The 19,842-nt window shown below is 52.3% G+C and overlaps 1 protein-coding gene across 6 annotated transcripts in view; it reads left to right on the plus strand.

The window, feature by feature from the left end:
• Positions 1–19,842, plus strand: part of BANP (BTG3 associated nuclear protein) — a 128,274-nt gene that overhangs the window by 98,523 nt on the left and 9,909 nt on the right. For 5 of the 6 annotated variants that reach the window (XM_011229551.3, XM_002913376.4, XM_011229564.3 and 2 more), the window contains 2 exons: positions 5,111–5,254; positions 9,254–9,881. In XM_011229551.3, coding sequence (XP_011227853.2) covers positions 5,111–5,254; positions 9,254–9,325 — 216 coding nt within the window. In that variant the 3' untranslated portion in view covers positions 9,326–9,881. Of the gene's footprint in view, positions 1–5,110; positions 5,255–9,253; positions 9,882–19,842 lie in introns of those variants that run through there. The other variant, XM_019803550.2, reaches the window with a different exon arrangement.

The following is a 19,842-nucleotide window of genomic DNA, read 5'->3' on the forward strand; positions in this document are numbered from 1 at the left end:
CGAGGAAAGGGGCCTTGCCCCTCCCACACAGCGAACACCATGGGAAGTTTTCTTGTTCTGTGCAGTGAGCTTTCTACGTGAAAGCAGTGACCCAAGCCGCGGGAGCACGGTCACGGGACAGGGAGCGGAAGCTGCGTGCCCGCCCGTGGCTGGCCCTTCAGCTGCTTCTAGGCACGAAGGGTGCAGGTTGGCAGGCTGGCTGACCCCGGGCCACCTCTCCCAGCCCCAAGTGGGTGTGACCCACTCACATGTGTTATCCATACCGACCTTTCATTTTCCTCTTGTTCGGTCTCACCCACTCCCCGCCCACCCCGTGTGCCCCTTCTAGAAGCCAGAGGCCTGGAACCCATGGGAAAAACTGGAGGTCTTTGAATTTGACTTTGCTGAATTATTAACCCCGCCCCAATCTACTGGAAGGTTTTAAAACACATGGTTAAGATTTGTTCCCAGGAATGCTGCTTTATCTGGAGTGATGGGGGATGAATACCGAGTATCTCCAGACTTCCGTTTCTGCTTTATCGTATTTTTCGGTTTTGTGTTGCTTTTTCCCCAGATTGTGTTTGAGGCTTGTGCTCGATGCTGGAACGGGCTCAGAGCAGACAGCAGGAGCCACTTGGATCGCTGCTGGTCACGCAGCGTCTTTACATGTACAGGATTGGACGGCGGCTCATGGGGCATCTCCCTGCGGCTCTGAGGGACGGCCCTGGAGGAGCGGCGGTCTGCGTCTGCCGATGATGGCTTTTTGTGCTCCGTCCTGACCGTGTACTCATGGCGACTTGGTTGGTGAATGCACTCACAGTGGAAGCTGGGAAACACACGAGTGTTCCCGTCAGAGGGATTAAAGGCTCCAGAGTGATAATTTGTGTTTGGCGCTTGCTGGGCAAACGTAGGAGGAAGATTTTGGGCTGGTGGGCCTCCTGGCCAGGAGTGATTTGGGGCGTCCCTCTCTCAAGTCCTCATTTTTCTACTCCTGAACTAACATCTAGATTTGAGAGGATTGACCTCATTGACTGTGTTCCCTTACCAAGCTGGATGCCCAGGGGGATGACAAAAGCAAATGCGTGACCTTGTATTCCAGGGCACCGTGGAGGTCGTGGTGTCGCCTCTGCTCCTGGCCACACGTGCGTGTACTGCACACACGCGTGTACCACACTGTGATCCCAGGAGGGTTTTGGTTTGTTGTTTGTTCCATCTGAGCGGATTCTTGGTTGGATTCAGAGTTCTGTGTCTAAACCTTCCTGAAAAGCCCTTGGACTTCTTGCTTTTATTTTAGGTTTTCTACCAGTTTTGCATTATTTCAGTTGGGTATTAAATAGTTTCCAAATTGGCAGTGTATCGAGGAAAACCAGATGTGTGCCCTCAAAAAACACAGTGCTTTTAGACCCAGGATTCCCTTAGTAGGCTGCTTCAGGGTCATACCCTCCACCCTTTCTCCTTGTGTGGCAGTCACTGGCTCTGCCTCCAGTCGTGCAGAGAAATGCTGTGTGGGAAGCTGGGAAGGCAGCGGTGCACGCTCCTGGCCACAGGTGCCTCTCGGGCGGCATTTTGCCCTGGACGGGGAGCGGGGCGCACGCCCAGGTCAGCCACAGGCTGGCGGCCTCCGGAGGTGATGCTGCTGGCTGCTGGCCTGGGAGCCCACCGCATTCCTGTTAGATTTTTCTACATTCCAGAGCCTGTTGGGAAAAGGCTGCAAACATCAAATGAGTGGGAAGGAGCTGGAAGCCCATCCTCCGAGACTTCCTGCTCCTCTTAGAGCAGGGGGAGGCAGACGTGCTGGCCTCCCGTCCTCCCAGCACAGCAAGGGTGGATCGTGCTCTTTCTGGGTCTGCTTCTGGGGCCACACCGATCCCTGTGACAGTGGCACGTGACCTCATTTTTGCTGCTCTGCCTTTCAGATTTGACATAAATAGGTTTTATTCTTCACCAGTTTAAAATTAAGTCCCAAACCTACACGTTGTGTCTCAGTCTCCTGTATATTTCAGGCGCTTTCAGGTGCTTTCACTCCGGAGCAGGCAGGCAAGATTCCTGTGCGACTGGTTTTTGTAGCGTTGTTTTTATTTTCCCTGTTTCACGTGTGTCACCCTTCTGGAACACGGCTGCGTCAGGGCGACGTCATGGTTCAAGTGGAGATGCGTCTGTAGCTGGAGGGTCCCCTCCCTCCTGGCTTCCTTGTGAGCAGCTTGGGAGGCCGACCTCCCCGCCCCCGCCACCCCCCGAGGCCCGTGGGGCGACACCTGCTGGGTCCTCACCTCTCAGCCCGCAGGTCTATGCCTCTCTTTGTGCCCTGGTCACTGCCTGCTGTGTGCCAGTCGCATGCACCTGTCTCTGCCCTGACCGCAGCCTTCCGTGTCCTCCTGCACCGAGCCCCACGCTGGTGACGTGATTCGTCCCTCCATTGTCCGACGGCAAAGGTAAAGCAGAGCGTGCCTTGCAGCTCGGTGGTGAGGGGTTTACTGCTTGCCCCACAGGGGCGCAGTATGGCGCGGCCTCCGTTGTCATAACGTAGCACAGATTCCGAGCTTTCTGACCTTCTCATTCTTACGATGTGACCAGCTGTGCAGGCCCTGTGAGGAGTGGCCTTACTGTGGCGCCGACAGGAAGCTGCTCACCCTCAGGAAACCGTAACGAGCCCCGTGTCAGGGGCGGTCCTGGCTCACCGCCAAAACCGGAGGAAGGCAGAGCTTCTCAGAAAACACTTGTGTGATGGCACGGCTTTCATTACGAATAGTCCATGGTTTGACCTTCAGTCAGCGCGTCAAGGGCTCTTGTACGGCGTGCCGTGCTGACAGAACCGTGACCGCCTCACGTTTTTGCCCCCGTGTTTCCAAACATCGCATGGTTTTTACGCTCAGTCCAGGATCCAGCAGAAGCCTACTAAGTGAGGGCAGCCGCGGGCACCGGTGGACTGTTCCAGCTCCTCCTTCCCCCCCTCCACCCACCGAGGGCCAAATTCCTGTGCGCTGAGAACCCCTTCCCTTCCGTCTTTTCCCCATCCGGCTCTTTCCTTGCTGTCAGGGGCCGAGTTGGTGCACCGCGAGCGAGCGTCCCCTGGGAGCACCCCGCGCTTGATTCTGCTCTGCTCTGGGGGGAGTGGGGCCGGTCCTGGCCCGAGGCTGCTGTCCCGCGGGCCGCGTGGGGTTCGGCTGCCTTCCTGTGCGTGGCACCGGGTCTTATCGTATGACCATGAGAGGTCTGGTGGAGAGTAGGTCTGGGGAGTAATACAGGAGACTTCAGTTTTCGCCGGTTTTTCCAAACCTGTTTTTTGAACACTCACTTGCACGAATGGCTTATGATGGAAAAGGAGCTGTTGTTGTCAGGCCTGCCCTGGGGGAGCAAGAAGCCAGCTCCTTGGAAGGAAGCAGCTGAAGAAAGGTCACACACTCACGCTCTCACGGTCTGGAGGTCCACGTCCCGCGTGGGCCTCTCAGGGCTCACGTCAGGCCGTCACCGGGCCGGCTCCTCCTGGAGGCTCCAGGGGAGGGTTGTCTCCCGACCTCCCTGGCCTCCAGACCTGCCCCATTCTTGACTGCTGGCCCATCCTCTATCCTCCAATCCCGCAGTTGGCCAGAGGGCTCTCCTATTGTTGCATTTCCACTCCTCCGCGTCTATGAAAGATTCTCTGCTTTTCAAGGTGCCCGTGTGACGTTGGGTCCATCCGATACCCCAGGATGCTCCCTGTGTTGATACCCTCACCTTAGTCCCACCTGCAGAGTGCCTGTTGGGGATACACCCACGGGGCCCGGGGGTGACCTTGTGCACCTGTCTGGGGTGTCAGCCTTCCTCGCACGGCTAGCTGGTGTTAGAATGTGACACTCTGTCAGTGGTTTCTGGAGGTGCAGAAGAAAAACCTGTTAAGAGCTTTCTCTCGTTCATTCTAATAATTGGATTTATCGTTTGTTTTATCCCCCACTGGTGGGTTCGTTGTTAAAGAAATAGAACATTTGCTCATTGAAAACTACAATGTTGTTTTAAAACCACAGACGGTATTTTTATAGAGACTCATGGTAATCTGTACCCAAGCCCGCCTTTCGCCCGGAGTGGACAGCCCCTTCTCTCTCTGAGTCCCCCCACCCTCTTCCTTGGCTCTGACCATTGGTGCAGGCGGCAGTTGAGCTGGTCAGGAAGCGTGAGCGTCGCTGCCCTGCTGGGGACCGCCAAGAAAAATCCAGAGGGTGGTCCCATGGACATAGAATTTGAAGGGGGAGGGATACAACCCCAGATACAAACCGCCCCAGTTCATGGCAACTCCCTCATGAATGCGAAGCCTTGGATGCCCTGACCACCCCCCACCTGCCCGGCTGTTGGAGCACCAGGTGTGCTGAGTGTGAAGGGAGCCTGGGTCTGGGGGTGCTTTTGGGTGGGGAGGCTGTCCAGAGCCCAGTCCCGGGGTTCTCGTCTGCCTCCTCCTCTCGGTCTCTGCCATCCTCTGGGGGTTCCCCTCCAACCACCAGCGTCTCCGCCTTCCTGACAGCAGCTCTTCGCTCTGAGCTGTTCCCTGTACCACCTGGAGCCACGGGTCCCTAACTCTCAAGCGTGTTTCTGTGTTGCTTCGTAACTGCGTTTGCCCGCTGTCAGAGGGCTTTGTCTCCCTGGCTCTCGAGCGCTCAGGTGGCTGCCCAGAAGAGCCAGTGAAGGTGTCTGGCACGTGGGTTGAGGATGTGATGCCATCTCCTGTTCCCCCCGGGTCTCCCCTTCCATGAACCTCAAACAGCAGTGGTTTCCGGAAGGCCTTCGGGGCTTTGGTCTCTCTGTCCCACATGCCAGTGTCTCCTTGCCAGCCGTCTCGGACACCCCTCGGCCACGCCCCTGAGCTTTACTCTCCGAGAACCTGAGCTGCTTGCTCTCTTGCTTGAAAGTCCGTCATCCTGTCCAGTGTGTGGCTTTTTGAGATGGTCACTTGCGGATGCAGCAGAATAGCTCGGTCACACCACACATGCGCATGGTTGCCAATCAGACGTTCTTCCAGAGTGATGCACGAGACAGGTGGACCCCACAGTGTGGAGGGTGGGCCTGGCCGCCTCCCTGGGTTCGTGTGGCCACGGCAGAGTAGCACTGGCCCCTGGCCGAGCGCGACTGTCGGTGCTGACCGTGGTCTGCTCTGTCTCTCCAGGTGCTGCAGGGCGCCCAGCTGATAGCCGTGGCCTCTTCCGACCCCGCTGCTGCGGGTGTAGACGGCTCGCCTCTCCAGGGCAGTGACATCCAGGTCCAGTACGTCCAGCTGGCTCCAGTGACTGACCACACCACTGCGGCTCAGGTGGGTCCCCCCTTCTGGAAGCGGATGCCCCGTCTGTGGACAGGTCCTGGGGCTTCTGCAGGCGTGAACACAGCCTGGGTGATTCTATTTCTGAGATTCTCCTGTGCGGAGGGTAGACAGTTGTTGAAAGGCGAGTGGTGTGGACGGAGGCACTGATTTTTTGTAATACCCAATTACTTGAAGGTGAGGAGTTAGGTCCTGGCCCAGATTCCAGTGTTAAGCCATTCTTGAGATATCCTGTGTCTTGTTTTCTCTATGAATTCAGAGGCAAGAATCAAATTGTCTTCCTCCCCCACAGAGCCAGCTACTGGGGACTGAGGAACGAGGGGGTCCCTATTTACTTGAGACCTCACTGCCCCTGTGAGTGCGGCAGGGCCCAGCCCGGGGGTTGGCACACCTGCGGACAACGGCCCCTGCCTTTGTAGCCCCAGCCCTTGGCCTTGACCCTTTTCCCATGGGCAGGTTGTGGGTCCTTGCCCCGGCTGGCTTCTCTCCTCTGTGGGGGAAATGCAGGATGGCCCTGGCCAGCTGTGGCGCTTCCCTGGGTCCTGAGCGCCCTGTCTGGCCTGGTTGGGAGCCTCTCGCAGCATGCCTCCTGCGTGGCAGTCCAGAGGCCTTGCTGGGCACGGCGCATGCGTAGGGCCCGGTGTTCCCTCCGCTCAGTGTGTGAGCTCAGCTGCCCCCTGCCCGCCACAGCCTCATCTGGTTTTGCTGACTGTGGTTCTCGTCCCCGCTGCCCGTCCTCCATGCTTTCCCCCGAGCACGGGAAAACGCGGTGCTCACTCTCTGGGCGCCTCCTGAAGTGTCAGATGAGGAGGCTCCGTGTGGGGTATACGATGCGTTTGTGGAGCTGGCCCTCGGTGAGTGCATTTGGCCAAACGAGTGGCGTGGCCTCCCCTCAGCGTCCCCCGGACCCCCCGTGCTAGTGTGAAGAGCCGGCTGGAGGCCTTTAGGGGACAGCGTGCTTTCGGTGTAGTCGGCTGATTGAAGAACAGCGGGGCCTCTTTCTCTGAGAGTCACATGGGATGGGTCCTGAGAGCGTGGTGGTCGTCAGTGGCACAGAACGCAGGCTGCGGGTGGCGGGAGCCACAGATGTGCTCTTTCCCTGTGTTCTCGAAGCTTGGGGGTGGTGCTTGAAGTCGCTGGCCTTCCTGCTGGGACCGGGCCGAGAGGCATGCTGACGTAGGGGCACTTGCCTGCTCCGACCACGGCCGGTCGGCTCGTGCCTGCCTTCTCGCACGCTCTGCTGTCCCCTGGGCCCACCCCTCTCCTCTCTGCATCCAGTACTGAGAAGCCACGTGTATCTCAATGCCCCTGGCTTCTGATACTCAGAAGCCCCACGTTTCTCTGCTCGGCCGCCGTAGTGGGTGTCTGTGTGCGCCTAGTGCTCAGGAGAGGAGGAAATTCTCCTTTGCTTTGCTTGTTGATGAGGTGGCTCTGAGGAATGTAACGGAGCTCAGTGTAGCCAGCAGGGGTGCCCCAGGGGATCCTGTGACCAGGTGCCCGGCTGGCTGAGCTCAGTGGTCCCATGAGGACTTAAATTCCTAATCTCCTAATTCATAGTGAGGCCCCAGTGGGCAAACGTGTTTCCTTGAGAAGGCACTGCCTCTCTGTCCCCCAAGACTCCTCTGGCCCCTCCACGTGAGTGGCCACGACAGCCCGGGCCCTTGTGGGTCTGCCTCCTGTGTGGCTTTTGTGTGGTGGTGGCACCCCAGAGGCCCACTGTACCCTGGAGATGAGCTGAGAAGGGTTGAATGTGACCAGGAGCCGACAATACTGGGGGACCAAGGTGGACGTCTCTTTGGCTGCCTTATTTGGTGTGGTTTGAGCATGAACCTGTCCTGGACGTCAGGCCCCGGCGGGCCCCCCTCCTCCCACGCTGGGTAGCTTGCGTCTGATGCCCTGCATGGTCCTAGGTGGGGTCGCTGCACTCGGGCAGCTTTCTTCCCTGCTGGCCAGCAGGCGTGGAAGGGTCCCACAGTGTGTGCTGCAGACCTGGGGTGCTGTGTGGTAGGCCGTCTTCCTGGACCGTGAGTTCGTGGTCATTCTGCAGATTTTAGAATTGAGGAAGGCCATGTCCATTTTAGCTCTTGGCCTCCTTGGCTTCCTGTCCACATTCTTTGTATTGATTCCTGCCTGGCAAGTTCTTGAGACCCACTTAATGAGTATGTGTAGGAACAGGCCAGAGAATGAGATGTGCACCCACGGGGGTGTTTTCCCTGTAGGAGACCCCACTCGGCCTGGACTCGAACAGTCAGCAGGTGAGACAGCAGCAGGGCAGTCCGGGGCATGGCTCACTGTACGTGTCCCTGGTGCCCACTCCTCCCATCTCATTCTTGGGGGCTCGCCCTCCCGTGGCCCCACTGCTGCCTCCCGTAGATGGGGCCATGTCTCTAGAAGGAAGGGTTCCTGACTGTTTATCAGCATGAAGGCCCGCTGCTCTTACTGGATTTACTTTGAGTCTGCTGGTCAGAACAGGGTCACATACCTAAGTTCCTTCCTGGAGATGCCTGTGTGTGGCTGATGAGAGTATCCCAGGAGCCCTCATGGGGCTGGAGGAGCCGTTTGGCTTGTCTTGGGCAGGAAGCCAGGGAGCTGGCCCCGTGTGATGGGCACTGCCCCAGTGACCACCTGCATAGGCGGGTGCCCGAGTGCCGAACTCCATGGCTGCCCAGGGCAGCTGGCTGTCTCCGGTTCCCTCAAACATCCGGAACTTCCTGAGTCATCTAGTTGGAGCCCTTTCTCTCTATTTCCTGCCTGAGACACAGGTCTGGCTGCTGCATTTTTGAGGACGGAGGAGAATGGAGGGGGTCCTCATCAGAGTGTGGGTCTCCCCGAGCCCCCCAGGTGGGCGCCCCCCTCGTGGGCGTCCCCCTCATCTGTGTTCCCCCTCCTGTGTGCCTGAGTCCGAAGCTGCCTTTCCAGGTCATCAAGGGGAGGCACTCCCCGTCCCAGGTGGGGCCTCTCTACCCAGCCTGTAACTCCCTGCTCCCTCCGCCTCCAGCATACCCTGCCTGAATCCGCTTTCCCTTGCCTGGAAACGTGTGGGGGCCCTCCTGGGTCTGTGTCCCGGCTTCATCCCCTCTCCTTATTCCTGCCTGGGCTGCTGTCCAGGCTCTGCAGGCGGTGTGGGTGATGCCTGTGCTAAGTGCGGAACCCGCAGGGCCCCTTGTACCCTCAGGAAGGCCTGTGTGCGGTGTCCTCTGCTGCCTGCATTTCACAAGCTCGGTCTCCAGCTGCAGTTAGAGCTGCCACACCAGCCCCCGCCTCGGGGACTCTGCTGCCCGCGTCCCTGGCGCTCTGCTTCTCTGCCTCCATGTCCTCATGCCCAGCCTCTCCGACAGCGTCTCCTTCCAGGGCAGCAAACGCCCACCTCTGAGGGTCTCGTCTTTGTGACGTTGCCTTTGACGGACAGCTGGGGGGCCTAAAGAACCACGCCCCGTTAATCTCTATTTGGGGGCTTATTCTGGTCTTTGAGGTGGATGGTCGGTGGCTTATTCCAAATTGTGTTTTTCCCTTTCTCTTCAACTTGTAAATATACCTTTGAAGTCCTTTTAATATCTGTAGCTCATTGATGAGAACTTCTTTTATTAAGGAGAAAAATAACTGTCCTTAAAATGGTTTTTTGCGGTACAGGGGAACCGTTTTTATAAGAAGACAAAATGGTGACTGAGATTCTAGGTACATCGGACGGTTTAACCACTTGGAAGGCATTCCCCAGCGATGAGCAGGGGTGGGTCTGGGAAATAGGCTTCGGCGAGCCCCAGAGCGTGTGCGGGAGGGTCGGTGGGTGGCGTGGGCAAACGGAAGGTTCTGAAAAGAGGGACCGTGGCCCCGGGAGAGTCCTCTCCCAAAGCAGGGGCGAACCTTGGCCCCTTCCAGCTCTGCTCTGTATGTTTCTTTCAACCGCAAAAGCTGTTGGTGTTTTATGATCTGCGAGTGGCCTGGACTGCGTGGTGGGTACTCTTATAGAAAGCCCTCCTCTCTCCCCTCTTGCAGACGGCTGAGACCCTGCAGCCCACCCTGCAGCCTGAAATGCAGCTTGAGCATGGAGCCATCCAGATCCAGTAGGCGGGATGGGCTGCCTACCCACGACAGGACCTAAGAGCGGGGCCGTGCTCAGTGCCGGCTCCAGCCAGCTGCCCCGTCCTCCACGCGCCCTGGCCCCACGGCTTTGCACGGAGGGGACTGCAAGTGCTCTGTCCAAGTGCGTCTGAAGCCTCACCCGCGGGGCGAGCGTCCCGTCAACAAAAACGTGACAGTCACAGCCGCCGCCCCTGCCAGAAGACCCTTCCTTTGAGTCCCACTGTTGGTGTCCAGAGAAAGTGGGGAAGCACAGTGTGGATCGCATTAAGTACGTGCAGAAAATCAAGAACTACAATATTTTTCTCTGTTCAAACAGCTTTTTTTAATTTGCTATGGTGTTTATAACAAAACAGAAAATTGAAAAAAAAGTGGAGTAGCCGAAGCCTTTTGCTGTGCTCAGTTCCGTGTCACGAAAATAGGTATTTGCAGAGACAACTAACGATTTTGATGGAAATATTGCTTACCTACTTTTCTAGGGGGAAATGCTCTCAACACTGTTAATTATGCATTTCTAATGAAATAAAATGTATTTATGACCACAGCAGCTTTGTGTCATTTCCCGGAAGAGATGGTTCGCCCCGAGGCCAGCCTCCCTCTTGGTGGCTGCTTGGGAGTCGCGCCACAGGCCCTTTCTGCTGGCTGACGGTAGCCGTGAGGTGTTTTCCAAAGGAAGTCTGTGGCTGTGTCTTCCGGTCCCGTCGCGCAGGCCTGGGAACGGTTCCCCCGGATGCCGAGCGCTGTCCCACGGGCGCCCTCTCAGACGCGAGCAGCCCTTGAGAGAGTGGGAGCCTGTCTCAGTGTCGCGGGAGCTCCTGCGCTCAGATCTCGAATGACACGGGCCTTTCCCAGCTCCATGGTCACAGCTCGGGGGGTCCTCAGGGAAAGTCACATCCAAAGAAATACGCCGTGTCGTGTAAAATTTTAGAAAGAAAGGTAGTTCCACACCGACATGCCCCCAGGAGCGCCTCGCCTCTCCCGTTTGCTCTGTTCTGGTAGTGTCGTTGGGGGGTCTGGGAGATTCCCACCACAAAATCGTATTCACTGACTTAGACTGTGACCGCTCAATGCTTTTTCCAGAAAGGATTCAAGTTGCTGTCCCAAATAGTCGCCCCCATCCCACGCCATGCTGTAGGGGGTTACCGGGCTGGGTGGTTTACACTGGGGCTGGCGCACTGAGGGGGACGGCGGGCTGGGGCAGCAGCTCCCAAGAATGGGATGGCACCTCTGCATCCCGTGCCTCTGTCTACCCTCCAAGGGAAGGGGCTGTTCTCCCGTAGATGGAAATCTCTGGAATCCCAGAAGGAGAGAAGAGAAGAAAGATCACGTTTAAGGGATTCCAGAAACAGAACAGATCCCAAGTAGAAAGAAAAAAAAAAATCACGCCTGAACTCCCCCCTCCACCCTGCCCCCCACACAAGCGCTCAGAGCAAGGCTAATTCTGAAAGCATCCAGAGAGAAAGGACAGCCCCCAGACAGGGGATGGACCGTAGCGGGAGCACGGCCAAATGCTCTGCGACCTCCGGAGTCAGAAGCACAGGCTTGTGCCGACAAGTGCCAACAGAACACTGAAGAGAAGGAGGACGTTTTCAGCTCCTACTCGAATGCTCAGAAAAACTGAATGTAGTTCGGGAATACTTGGGACACTTACCATCGCCCCTAGCGTTTCCGCTCCTACGTGTAAGGTATACGTACACCCAAGGTCGTTGAAAGCACGTGTCCACACATAAACCTGTACACAGTGGGCATTGTGGCGTTACTCGTATTAGCCAAGAAGTGGAGACTACCAAGTGTCTGTCACGGATGGGTACACGCGATGTGATCTCGGCCATAAGAAGGAGCGCAGTGCCAAGACAGGCTGAGTGAGAGGCTGTGTACTCGACAGTCCTGTTTCAGGAAATGCTGGAATAGGCCAGTCCACAGAGGCGGTGAGCAGAAGCAGACCAGGGGTGCAGGGGCGAGGTGAGGAGAAGCGGGGAGTGACTGCTCGTGGGGCGGGGCCAGAATGTTTTGGAATTAAATGATGACGTTGGCCCAGCTCTGTGAATACACTAAAAGTCGTTGAAATAGACGCTTCTTAAAAGGGTGGATTTTTCAGCATATGAATTCCATCTCAAGGTTATTAAAAAAATAAACAATGACACTTCAAACACATTTTATAGACAAAATGAGGGTGTCATCTGCAGGTGATCCGTCCCGTAAAGGAAATTGCGAGGAATTTTCTTCAAGAGCCAGAGTATGGATCCGGGAGGAGGTTTTAAAGGGAGAAGGATGGGTGAACAAATAAAATAATAAACGGGTATGTCTAAGGCTGTGCCTAAAACTGTCTCACGTTGAAATTTTCAAATACAGTAAGATGTTGGAAAAAATTACTTTGTCAGTGGGGACCAGCAGGAAGGAGCTAAATTGTTTTAAAGCCCCTTTTTATTGCCCTGGAGAAAGGGGATCAGGACACTGTACAATTTCAAGACGTCAGGTTTACTATCCTTGACAAGCGTTTAAGAAACGCGGTGTATAGAAATCGTTAAGGTGGCGGATTTGTGAACAGCGTGATGGAGGAGCTGGCCCTAACTGACACGCGTGCAGGAGGCCCTGTCCAGCAGTCACAGAGCGCCCAGTCGTCCCAGTGCTCTCTGGAATGTTATCAAAGTTGGTCTCGGGCCAGATCATAAAGAAGGTCTCCACAGACATCAAAGGACTGAGATCAGCAGACTGCGCTCTTTGACCAAGTGGGATTAAGTTAAAAATTAATGAGAAAAAATGAGTATGTTTGCAAATATTTGCAGATTAAGTAATGTACTTTTAAAAAACCCATGGGTCAAATAAAATGCCAAAATGGAAAGCTATCTTTAATTACCCATCAACTATGACGGATCGACATACCAGAACTTGTGGAATACATCGAAAGCTGTGCTTAGAAAAAATTTTGTTTCCTTCAGATATATTCCCAGATGTGGGACCGGTGGGTCATTTGATAATTTTATTTTTTATTTTTTGAGGATCTTCCATTTTGTTTTCCTTAGTGGCTGCACCAGCTTACGGTCCCACCAGCAGTACACAAGCTTCCCTTTTCTCCGTCCTCAAATCAAGAGTCGGACGCTTAACCAACTGAGCCACCCAGGGGCCCCTCATCGTGGTTTTGATTTGATTTCTCTGATGATTAGTGACATCAAGCACCTTTTCATGTGCCTGTTGGCCTTTCATAGATCTTCTTTGGAGATATGTTTAACCAGGTTCTTTGCCTGTTTTTTATGGGTTATTTAGGTTTTTTGCTGTTGAGTTGTAGGAGTTCTTTATGCATTTTGGATATTAATCTCTCATCAGATAAATAGTTTGCAAACATTTTTTTCCCATTGTATAGGTTGTCTTTTCACTTTGTTGATGACTTCTTTCGCTGTGCAGAAGCTTTTTAGTTGGATGCAGTCCCACTGTTTCTTTTTGATCTTGTCACCTGTGCAGTAGGTGTCCTGTCCAGACAATCACTACCTGTGTCAAGGAGTTTTGTTCCTATGTTTTCTTCTAGGAGTTTCGTGGTTTCAGGAGTTATATTTCAGTCTTTAATCAATTTCACGTTAATTTTTGTGAGTGGTGTAAGATGTGTATCCAGTTTCATTCTTTTGCATGTGAATACCCAGTACCACTTATTGAAGAGGTTGTCTTTTCTCTGTTGAGTATCCTTGAAGGGTACCCACTCTTGCCACTTCTGTTCAACACATTACTGCAAGTCCTAGCCAGAGCAATTCGAAAAATAGAACTAGCATATGACTCAGCGATTCCATTTATGGGAATATATCCAAAGGAAACAAAAACACTAAGTCAAAAAGATATCTGCAACCCCGTGTTAATAGCAGCATTATTTACAATGGTCAAGACATGGAGACAACTTCAATGTCCATGGATGGATGGATGGATAGAGATGTGGTATATATACACATTGGTAATTACTTATTCTGCCATTGAAAAAAAGGAAATCCTACCATTTGCAACAATATGAGGGACCTTGAAGGCATTAGGCTAAGTAAAATAAGTCAGAGAAAGACAAACATTGAACGGTATCACTTATATGTGGAATCTAAAACAAAACACCAGACTCCTAGTAAAAGATCTCAGACTTGTCGTTACCAGACGTGGAGGTTAGGAGGAGGGGGAGTTGGAGGAAGGCCGTCGAAAGGTACAAACTTCCAGTTACAAGGCCAATAAGTCCTAGGGATGTGACGTATGACATGATGACCGTAGTGAATGCTGCCTTATGATTCACAGGATAGGTGAGAGTAAATCCCAAGAGCTGTCATCGCAAGGATAAATTTTTTACCTTTTTTCTTTTCTTCCTTCCTTCCTTCCTTCCTTCCTTCCTTCCTTCCTTCCTTTCTTCCTTCCTTTCTTTTTTTTTTTTGTATTCATACAAGAAGGTGGTTGTTAGCTGAACCTACCATCGTAATTCTTTCACAATATATATAAATCAAGCCATCATGCTGTATGCCTTATACGTGATGTATATCGGTTATTTTTCAGTAAAATTGGAAAAAGAAGAGTGGGCATCTTTGTCTTGTTCCTGATCTTAGAGAATAAGCTTTCACCCTTTCACCATTGAGGTGATATTAGCTATGGGCTTGTCACACATAGCCTTTATTAAGTTGAAGTATGTCCCTTCTATACCGCATTTGTTGAGAATTTTTATCATGAATGGACGTTGTGTTTTGCCAAATGCTTTTTCGGCATCTATTGAGATGGTCGTATGATTTTTATTCTACATTTTATTAACGTGGTATATCATGCTTGTTGATTTGTATATGTTGAATCACCCTCGTGTCCCCCGCGTCCTCACACTTGATCATGGTGTATGGTTTGCTGATACTTTGTTGAGAATTTTCACATCTACGGTCATCTGGGATATCAGCTTGCAGTTTTCCTTTCCTGTGGTGTCTTCATCTGGCTTTGATATCAGGGTAATACTGGCCTTGTAAAATGAGTTTGGGAGTGTTCTCTCAAGTGTTTTGGAAGGGCTTGAGAAGGATTGGCATTAATTCTTCTTCAAATGTTTGGAAGAATTCATCAGCGAAGCCATCTGGCTTGGGCTTCTCTGTGTTGGAGGTTCTGATGTCTGTTTAATGTCCTTGTTATTGGTCTGTTCACATTTTATTTCTTCGTGGTTTAGTGTGGTAGGTTGTATTTTCTCGGAATTGGTCCGTTACTTCTACGTTGTCTAGGCGATTGGCACGTAGATGCTCATAGTAATCTCGTAGGATCCTTTGCATTGCTGTGGTATCAGTAGTAATGTCTCCTCTTTCATTTGCGATTATATTTGAGTCTCTCCTTTCTTCTGAGTCTGCCTAAAGGTTTGTTGGTTTTGTTTATCTTTTCAAAAACCAGCATCACCCACTGTATATACATTTATAGTTGCCGTGTCCCTTCAGCGTATTGGTGAATTAACCCCTTTATCATTATACAGTGACCATGTCTCATTACAGCTTTTGACTTAAAGTCTATTTTTTTTTAATACAAGTGTAGCTGCCCGTGCTCTGGTCTGGAGTGTATTTTCTATCTCTTTACTTCAAGCCTCTGTGTGTCCTTAAAGCTGAAGTGGGTCTCTGTTTAGATAGCATGTAGTTGAGTCTTTCGATTGGGTAATTTAATCTTTATATTTAAGTAACTTAGAGAATTACTAATGCTTTTATTAATTGTTTCCTTATGTTTTGTAGTTCCCTTGTTCCCTCTGTTCCTCCACGAAGTGATGGTTCTCTGCGGTGCTGCACTTTGATGCCATTTCCTTTCTAGAGTTTTGCTTTGCTGTTACCGTGAAGCTAGCTTAACATCTTTTTAAAGTTGATAACAACTTCAATCACATGAAAAACTGCTCTTTACCCTTATCCCATTTTATGCTTTTGATGTCACAGTTTATATCTTTTTATGTTGTGTATTCATTGACAAATTATTGTAGCTAGTTTTTGTTTGTTTTTTTTTTAAGTAAACTACACCTGGTGTGTGGCTTGAAGTCATGACCCTGAGATCGAGAGTCACGTGCATTTCCAACTGAGCCAGCCAGGCACTCCCAGACAGTTATTTTTAATACTTCTGTCCTTTAACATTTGTGCTAGACTTAGTAATGAGCACATCAGCACACGTGTTAGGGTGTTCTGAATTTTTGCCCTCACCTGCATCAGCATGGCCTGTATTTTCATCTGTTTTGTGTTACTGATTAGTGTCCGTCCATCTCTACCTGCAAATTCCTTTCAGCACCTCTCATAAGCAGTCTCGTGGTAATGACCTCCCTCCATTTGTGTTCTTCCTGGAATGGCTTTCTGTCCTTCATTTCCAGAGGACACCTCTGCTGGCTCTTCAGCTGGCAGCTTTTTTCTTTCAGCTCTCTGCATGCGTCATCCCGCTGGCCTCCGGCTTCCATTGCTTCTGCAGACAACTCTGCTGAGAGCCTGTGTGGGTTCCCTGGTGCACAAGTTAATCTGTGGCTGCTTTTAAGCCTTTTTTCCCCTGTGATTTTAGAGAGTTTCATTATAATGTATCCTGGAGAAGATAGTCTGGAGTTGGAATTTGGGGGGGTCTTGGAGCTTTGTGAACATGTCTTTCTTGAACTCAGCTCTCTCCACCTCTCTGCTTCTCTCCTCCTGGGACTCAGTCATGCACGTGGCTTCTCTGGAAGTTCTCCTGGAGCTCCCGTTGGGTTTTCCTCCCCTTTCCTGTTTGCAGCCCTTGTTGGATGCGTCCAGGGACGTGTCTCCTGGCTCACCAGTGCCTCTTCTTCTGGACCCGTCCATCACTGAAGCGCTCTGCTGAGGGTCCATCTCATTGTATTCTTCAAGGTCAGGATGTCTGGCTTTAGAAAAAAGTTTCCTATTTCTTTGCTGAACTTCTTTCTCCTGTTGTTCACGCATTGTTTCCCTAATTTCGTTTGATTGTCTGTGTGTTTTCTTGTTGCTTACTGAATTTCCTTGAAAAGCTTATTCTGCATTCTCTCCAGACACTTCATAGCCCTCCCTTTCTTTTGGGTCAGTCATTGTCGTTCTGTTGGTTTCCTTCTGAGGTGTCATGTTTCCATGCTTCTGTGAGCCTTGTGGCCTTGGGTTGGCGTCTGGACATTTGAAGAAGTAGGCAGCCATTCCAGTCTGCACGGACGGGCTCTGGCAGGGAAGCCTTTCACAGTTAGCCTGTCCAGGAACCTGGGAGAGCCATCTGGTGGTGTTCCAGTGGGCTTACTGCTGGAGTCCTCGGGCAGGTGGCCTGGTGCCCGTGTCTGCAGGGTTGGGTATGGACCCCGGGTTCCCTGCGGGCCAGTGCTGGAGTCTCTGGGGCATTCAGGCACATACCTGGCCCCCACCCCGCCCCTGAGGCGCGTGTCTGTCTCGGCGCAAAACTATCTTTTCTTAGCTGTGCACCAACGGGATGCTGTAATCTCACCCACGCTCCTTAGCTCTTGGAAGGCATCCTCCTGCGGGAATAGTTGTTCAAACTGATTTTTCCAGGAGGGGACGGGCACCAGAAACCACCGTGCTGCCATCTTGCTGATGGGACTCTTAGTAGCTCCCATCTTTATGAAGTCTCACCTGTAGTCACAAGGAAAAGTCCAGGCACAGATGACATCACTGCTAAGTGTTTAGATATAAGAACAGCAGTCTGTTGCAAACTCTTCCACAGAACGACAACGAAAAAGGCTCATGTCCCATCTTGTTTTATGAGGCAGCGTAACCTTGATGCCCAAACCTGATAAGGGTGTTTCAAAGAAAAAGCGAGGAGGGAAGGGAGAAAGAGAGAGAAGGAAAGATGGTTCTAGAGCAGTATTTCTCTTGGAAACAAGCTGGATTTCTTATTATTGAGTGGTAATAGGTTATGAATAGGTTATGAGCAAGTTGGGTTACAGTCAGGAATGCAGGTTTGTGTATTTAAAAAATCAATCAGTGTAATTCACCACATTAATGAAGAGATAAGCCATATGATCCTGATAAACAGAAAAATCATTTGTACGGTTCAGGTCCCATTCATGATTAAGAGAGCTTTTAGCAAACTAGGGGCAGAAAGGAGCTTCCTTAATTTAATCAACCGAGAACTCTGACAAATACCCTGCTTAATGGGAGATACCGGCCGCTCTGTCCCCGAGGTGAGGCTGAGACAAGGCTGGCTACCCAGCATGGCTCTTGTCCTTACACCACAGAACCTGGCCAGAGAAGGAGATTTAAAGGTGTAAGTCTTGAAAATCCAGAAATAAAACTGTCATTATTTGCAGAGATATGGTTATAGAGGAAGAAAATCCAGAGAAATCCGTAAGCAAGCTGTTAAAAGCCGTGAGTAAAGTTAGCAGGGTTGCTGGCCACCTGCTCAACATATAAGACTTGATTCTATTTCTAATTACTAGGAAAATCAACAATGATCCCTTATTTACTATAGCCGTTCAGACACTTAAATTATGTAGAAATTAACAGAAGATACCCGAGACAGAACGCTGTAGGGTCCTGTTGAAGAAAAGCTAACGAATGGACATCTCTGGCACGTTTGTGGACTGGAAGCTTCACGGTATCCGTTCTTACCCAAATGGCGGATTCGGTGTGCTTCCAACTGAAATCCAACCAGGGAGTTTTTGTGGAGATTAACAAGCTTGTTCTGGAATGTAATCGAAAATGCGAAGGGCCAAGAATGGCAGAGACCGTCTTGAAGACTTTGAACAACTTTGGAGGACGGTGTGGCCGCAGGGCATCGGGGCAGGATGAGGCGCCGTGGGCAGACCCGCCCGTGCAGGGTTTCTCCTTGAGCGATGAACGACGCAGCGCAGGGAGGAAGGGCGCTGTGGTCCCTGGTGGTTCTGGGTCAGTTCGATAGCACAGGGGAGCCGTTGTGAACCCCCATCCACAGCAGGTCCCGACATCAGTGGGGCAGCATGTGCGGGGAGCAGCACGTAACTCCTAGGAGGAGCGAAGGCGTTCCCTTCATGAGCTTGGAGCTCCAGAGGTTTCTTACCCTGGATACGGAAGTACGGAGTGGAAGGAGACGCCCGGAGGTGGAGGACTCTGGCTCACCCAAAGGCGCTGCTGGAGACAGGGCAGAAGAGCATAATGGGTGGGGATTTTCCACCCTCTTAGCCGACGGAGGGCTTGTACCCAGGACCAGCAGTGTTGTGAGGTTCCCTGTTACCTGTAAGGCAAACACACAGTGCCACGTTTAAATGGACCCAATGGATGGAGGAGGGAATTCTGATCATTTTTAGAAACGAGGGTTGTAAGCGTCATCTTTGCTACTGAATGATACAATGATTAATGAATTTTTGTCATGGGAGCACATGAACAGACACGTAACAAGGGAAGGTCCACGAATGGCCCATGAACATCTGGCAAAGTGCTCCTCTCACTGGTCAAATCCAAGCCACCACAAGATGCCTCAGTAGAGAAGTTTTAAAAGACGCACGGTATCAACGGTGTGAGCTACGATGCGTGCGGGGCGGGAGTCCGTCCCGGGCATCGTACCCAAGCGAGCACGTGCACCCCAGCAGGACAGTGAGTCCGTAGGCCAAGTCAGCTTGTGCCACGGGAACGAGGGAGTGGCTGCTTCTGCAGTCGGGCCAGCGAGCCCACGGTGTGGTGTGGGAAGGTGGAGGACACTGTGTGACCCCATTTGTGCTGTTCTGAGACCAGGCAGGACAGCCACTCGTGTTAGACTCCCCCGGGGTGGTGGGGGAGGCCGTACTGACCCGGGGGGCCTGGCATCACGGGCACATTGCTGCATGCTCTTCTCTCTCACTCGTCATTTTAAGAGGTTGCTTTTTTTTTTTTTTAATTTTACTCATTTATTAGAGCAAATGAGCGGGGGTGGGAGGAGGAGAGACAGAGGGAGAGGGAGAAGCAGGCTCCCCGCTGAGCAGGGAGCCCAAAGCAGGACTCGATCCCAGGACCCTGAGATCATGACCTGAGCCGAAGGCAGACCCTTAACAACTGAGCCGCTCAGGCGCCCTAGAGGGTTGCTTTTTAAACAGAAGACAGAAGTTTGCCAGCAGCAGACCCACACTGAAAGGAGTTTTAAAGACTGTCCTTTTGGGAAAGGGAGAGTGATCCTAGACGGGCGGTCCTGAGGAGCCGGGAAAGTGCAAATACGTGAGTGGCCTGAAAACCTGTACTGGAGAAAACAACGTCTGTAGGGCTTAAAAGAAACGTAGTTTTGTGGAGAAAGATGCAGGAGGAGCGCAGGAGACAACTATGTTTGGATTCGGGTCCTGCAAGCCGTGTTCTCTTATCCACGACAGGCCTAGACACCGCGTATAGCGTCCAAACGGATGGCGGGGCGCGGTGTCCGGGGGCGAGTTATAATTCAGAAGAGTCCCCAGTCAATGCAGAAGAAGGCAAGGAAGTAGGGGGACGGCGGGGGGCTCTGCTTCGAGTGCAGACAGTGGGGAAGTGTGCAGGGCTCTCACGGGAGGGCCGGCCTCCGCACCGAGGGTCCAGGTGAGGCAGGAGTGCGGTCGGGGCCGCGTCGCTCCTGGGGCAGCCGCGATCCAGCAGGGCAGCTGAGCG

Source organism: Ailuropoda melanoleuca, chromosome 12 (genome assembly GCF_002007445.2).
Source record: "Ailuropoda melanoleuca isolate Jingjing chromosome 12, ASM200744v2, whole genome shotgun sequence".
Lineage (NCBI taxonomy): Eukaryota > Metazoa > Chordata > Mammalia > Carnivora > Ursidae > Ailuropoda > Ailuropoda melanoleuca.